At 52.4% G+C, this 5,000-nt stretch overlaps 1 protein-coding gene across 1 annotated transcript in view; it reads left to right on the top strand.

Annotated features, from left to right (window-relative positions):
* LOC142485863 (WD repeat- and FYVE domain-containing protein 4-like) overlaps window positions 1-5,000 on the top strand; it is a gene marked incomplete at its 3' end in the record, with an annotated part of 167,128 nt that overhangs the window by 138,771 nt on the left and 23,357 nt on the right. The window contains exon 23 of the mRNA XM_075584575.1: window positions 3,765-3,955. Within this exon, the coding sequence (XP_075440690.1) occupies window positions 3,765-3,955 (191 nt within the window). The remainder of the gene's footprint in view (window positions 1-3,764; window positions 3,956-5,000) is intronic.

Genomic DNA, 5,000 nt, shown 5'->3' with positions numbered 1-5,000 from the left:
CTTTGTCTTGTTGTATCACTGATCGGTGTCACTGTGTCTCGTATCACTGGATCTCTGTCACTGTGTCTCGTTGTAGCACTGGATCTCTGTCACTGTGTCTTGTATCACTGGATCTGTGTCACTGTGTCTTGTTGTATCACTGGATCTCTGTCACTGTGTCTTGTATCACTGGATCTGTGTCACTGTCTCGTGTCACTGGATCTGTCACTGTGTCTCGTCGTATCACTGGATCTATGTCACTGTGTCTCGTTGTATCACTGGATCTGTGTCACTGTGTCTCGTTGTATCACTGGATCTGTGTCACTGTGTCTCGTCATATCACTGGATCTCTGTCACTGTCTCGTGTCACTGGATCTGTGTCTCATATCACTGGATCTGTGTCACTGTGTCTCGTTGTATCACTGGATCTGTGTCACTGTGTATCGTCATATCACTGGATCTCTGTCACTGTGACTCATTGTATCACTGGATCTCTGTCACTGTGTCTCGTCGTATCACTGGATCTGTGTGACTGTGTCTCGTTGTATCACTGGATCTGTGTCACTGTGTCTCATTGTATCACTGGATCTCTGTCACTGTGTCTTGTTGTATCACTGGATCTGTGTCACTGTGTCTCGTTGTATCACTGGATCTGTGTCACTGTGTCTCGTTGTATCACTGGATCTGTGCCACTGTGTCTCGCTGTATCACTGGATCTGTGTCACTGTCTCGTATCACTGGATCTGTGTCACTGTGTCTCGTATCACTGGATCTGTGTCACTGTGTCTCGCTGTATCACTGGATCTCTGTCAGTGTGTCTCGTTGTATCACTGGATCGGTGTCACTGTGTCTCATTGTATCACTGGATCTGTGTCGCTCTGTCTCGTTGTATCACTGGATCTGTGTGACTGTGTGTCATTGTATCACTGGATCTCTGTCACTGTGTCTCGTCGTATCACTGGATCTCTGTCACTGTGTCTCGTATCACTGGATCTGTGTCTCTGTGTCTCGTTGTATCACTGGATCTGTGTCACTGTGTCTCGTTGTATCACTGGATCTCTGTCACTGTGTCTTGTTGTATCACTGGATCTGTGTCACTGTGTCTTGTTGTATCACTGGATCTGTGTCACTGTGTCTCGTTGTATCATTGGATCTGTGTCACTGTGTCTTGTTGTATCACTGGATCTGTGTCACTGTGTCTCGTTGTATCACTGGATCTGTGTCGCTGTGTTTCGTGGTAGCACTTGATCTGTGTCTCTGTGTCTCGTTGTATCACTGGATCTGTGTCACTGTGTCTCGTTGTATCACTGGATCTGTCACTGTGTCTCGTCGTATCACTGGATCTCTGTCACTGTGTCTAATCGTATCACTGGATCTCTGTCACTGTGTCTCGTTGTATCACTGGATCTGTGTCACTGTCTCGTATCACTGGATCTGTGTCACTGTGTCTCGTTGTATCACTGGATCTCTGTCATTGTGTCTCGTCGTATCACTGGATCTGTGTCACTGTGTCTCATTGTATCACTGGATCTGTGTCACTGTGTCTCATTGTATCACTGGATCTGTGTCACTGTGTCTCGTTGTATCACGGTGTCTGTGTCACTGTGTATGTTACAGTAATTGTATCTGGGTTACTTGTATCTCCTTGTTCTGCTGCGTCCATTGTTTCCTCTTTGCGCCCCTATATCCCTGCCATACCTGTATCCCTGCCATACCTGTATCCCTGCCATACCTGTATCCCTGCCATACCTGTATCCCTGCCATACCTGTATCCCTGCCATACCTGTATCCCTGCCATACCCGTATCCCTGCCATACCCGTATCCCTGCCATACCTGTATCCCTGCCATACCCGTATCCCTGCCATACCCGTATCCCTGCCATACCCGTATCCCTGCCATACCCGTATCCCTGCCATACCTGTATCCCTGCCATACCTGTATCCCTGCCATACCCGTATCCCTGCCATACCTGTATCCCTGCCATACCCGTATCCCTGCCATACCCGTATCCCTGCCATACCTGTATCCCTGCCATACCCGTATCCCTGCCATACCCGTATCCCTGCCATACCCGTATCCCTGCCATACCCGTATCCCTGCCATACCCGTATCCCTGCCATACCCGTATCCCTGCCATACCCGTATCCCTGCCATACCCGTATCCCTGCCATACCCGTATCCCTGCCATACCCGTATCCCTGCCATACCTGTATCCCTGCCATACCCGTATCCCTGCCATACCTGTATCCCTGCCATACCTGTATCCCTGCCATACCTGTGCCCCTCACTGTGCTGCTCTCTCTCTCCTCCTCCCCTCACTGTGCTGCTCTCTCTCTCCTCCTCCCCTCACTATGCTGCTCTCTCTCTCCTCCTCCCCTCACTGTGCTGCTCTCTCTCTCCTCCCCTCACTGTGCTGCGCTCTCTCTCCTCCTCCTCTCACTGTGCTGCTCTCTCTCTCCTCCTCCCCTCACTGTGCTGCTCTCTCTCTCCTCCTCCCCTCACTGTGCTGCTCACTCTCTCCTCCTCCCCTCACTGTGCTGCTCTCTCCTCCTCCCCTCACTGTGCTGCTCTCTCTCTCCTCCTCCCCTCACTGTGCTGCTCTCTCTCCTCCTCCTCTCACTGTGCTGCTCTCTCTCTCCTCCTCCCCTCACTGTGCTGCTCTCTCTCTCCTCCTCCCCTCACTGTGCTGCTCTCTCTCTCCTCCTCCCCTCACTGTGCTGCTCTCTCTCTCCTCCTCCCCTCACTGTGCTGCTCTATCTCTCTCCTCCTCCCCTCACTGTGCTGCTCTCTCTCCTCCTCCCCTCACTGTGCTGCTCTCTCTCTCCTCCTCCCCTCACTGTGCTGCTCTCTCTCCTCCTCCCCTCACTGTGCTGCTCTCTCTCTCCTCCTCCCCTCACTGTGCTGCTCTCTCTCTCCTCCTCCCCTCACTGTGCTGCTCTCTCTCTCCTCCTCCCCTCACTGTGCTGCTCTCTCTCTCCTCCTCCCCTCACTGTGCTGCTCTCTCTCTCCTCCTCCCCTCACTGTGCTGCTCTCTCTCTCCTCCTCCCCTCACTGTGCTGCTCTCTCTCTCCTCCCCTCACTGTGCTGCTCTCTCTCTCCTCCTCCCCTCACTGTGCTGCTCTCTCTCTCCTCCTCCCCTCACTGTGCTGCTCACTCTCTCCTCCTCCCCTCACTGTGCTGCTCTCTCCTCCTCCCCTCACTGTGCTGCTCTCTCTCTCCTCCTCCCCTCACTGTGCTGCTCTCTCTCCTCCTCCTCTCACTGTGCTGCTCTCTCTCTCCTCCTCCCCTCACTGTGCTGCTCTCTCTCTCCTCCTCCCCTCACTGTGCTGCTCTCTCTCTCCTCCTCCCCTCACTGTGCTGCTCTCTCTCTCCTCCTCCCCTCACTGTGCTGCTCTATCTCTCTCCTCCTCCCCTCACTGTGCTGCTCTCTCTCCTCCTCCCCTCACTGTGCTGCTCTCTCTCTCCTCCTCCCCTCACTGTGCTGCTCTCTCTCCTCCTCCCCTCACTGTGCTGCTCTCTCTCTCCTCCTCCCCTCACTGTGCTGCTCTCTCTCTCCTCCTCCCCTCACTGTGCTGCTCTCTCTCTCCTCCTCCCCTCACTGTGCTGCTCTCTCTCTCCTCCTCCCCTCACTGTGCTGCTCTCTCTCTCCTCCTCCCCTCACTGTGCTGCTCTCTCTCTCCTCCTCCCCTCACTGTGCTGCTCTCTCTCTCCTCCCCTCACTGTGCTGCTCTCTCTCTCCTCCTCCCCTCACTGTGCTGCTCTCTCTCTCCTCCTTCCCTCACAGGGCTGCGAATCTTTCACTCCAGCCCAGCTGCCCACACCCTGAATTATATTGGTGGTCCAGCGGTGATTCTCAGCCTGGTTTCCATGGCGACTGATGACCAAGCCCTTTACGCCGCTATTAAATCCCTGGTGTCGGTCCTGTGCAGCAGTCCCCTGGCAGAGCAGCTCATGCAACATATTGATGGATATCGGGTAACTTCCCACAACGACACCCGCAAAAGACCTTAGCCAGTGTTGGAGACCACACTCTTCCCCCAGGAGGAGGCCCATACAATGAGGCAGTACTACTGACCCCTCCGGAGCAGTTATATGGGGCAATAGGAGGAGTTATAGGGAGGGGTTATATGGGGTAATAGGAGGAGTTATAGGGAGGGGTTATATGGGGTAATAGGAGGAGTTATAGGGAGAGGTTATATGGGGAATAGGAGGAGTTATAGGGAGGGGTTATATGGGGGAATAGGAGGAGTTATAGGGAGGGGTTATATGGGGGAATAGGAGGAGTTATAGGGAGGGGGTATATGGGGAATAGGAGGAGTTATAGGGGGTAATAGGAGGAGTTATAGGGAGAGGTTATATGGGGTAATAGGAGGAGTTATATGGGGTAATGGGAGGAGTTATAGGGAGGGAGTTATATGGGGTAATAGGAGGAGTTATAGGGAGAGGTTATATGGGGTAATGGGAGGAGTTATAGGGAGGGGTTATATGGGATAATAGGAGGAGTTATAGGGAGAGGTTATATGGGGTAATAGGAGGAGTTATAGGGAGGGGTTATATGGGGAATAGGAGGAGTTATAGGGAGGGGTTATATGGGGAATAGGAGGAGTTATAGGCAGGGGTTATATGGGGAATAGGAGGAGTTATAGGGAGAGGTTATATGGGGTAATAGGAGGAGTTATAGGGAGGGGTTATATGGGATAATAGGAGGAGTTATAGGGAGAGATTATATGGGGTAATAGGAGGAGTTATAGGGAGAGGTTATATGGGGAATAGGAGGAGTTATAGGGAGCGGTTATATGGGGGAATAGGAGGAGTTATAGGGAGGTTATATGGGGGAATAGGAGGAGCTATAGGGAGAGGTTATATGGGGTAATAGGAGGAGTTATAGGGAGGGGTTATATGGGGGAATAGGAGGAGTTATAGGGAGCGGTTATATGGGCTAATAGGAGGAGTTATAGGGAGCGGGTATATCGGGTAATAGGAGGAGTTATAGGGAGCGGTTATATGGGATAATAGGAGG

This window comes from Ascaphus truei, unplaced genomic scaffold (assembly GCF_040206685.1).
Source record: "Ascaphus truei isolate aAscTru1 unplaced genomic scaffold, aAscTru1.hap1 HAP1_SCAFFOLD_656, whole genome shotgun sequence".
Classification (NCBI taxonomy): domain Eukaryota; kingdom Metazoa; phylum Chordata; class Amphibia; order Anura; family Ascaphidae; genus Ascaphus; species Ascaphus truei.
Note: the sequence above shows the minus strand (reverse complement) of the source record. Positions and strands in the feature narration are given on the sequence as shown.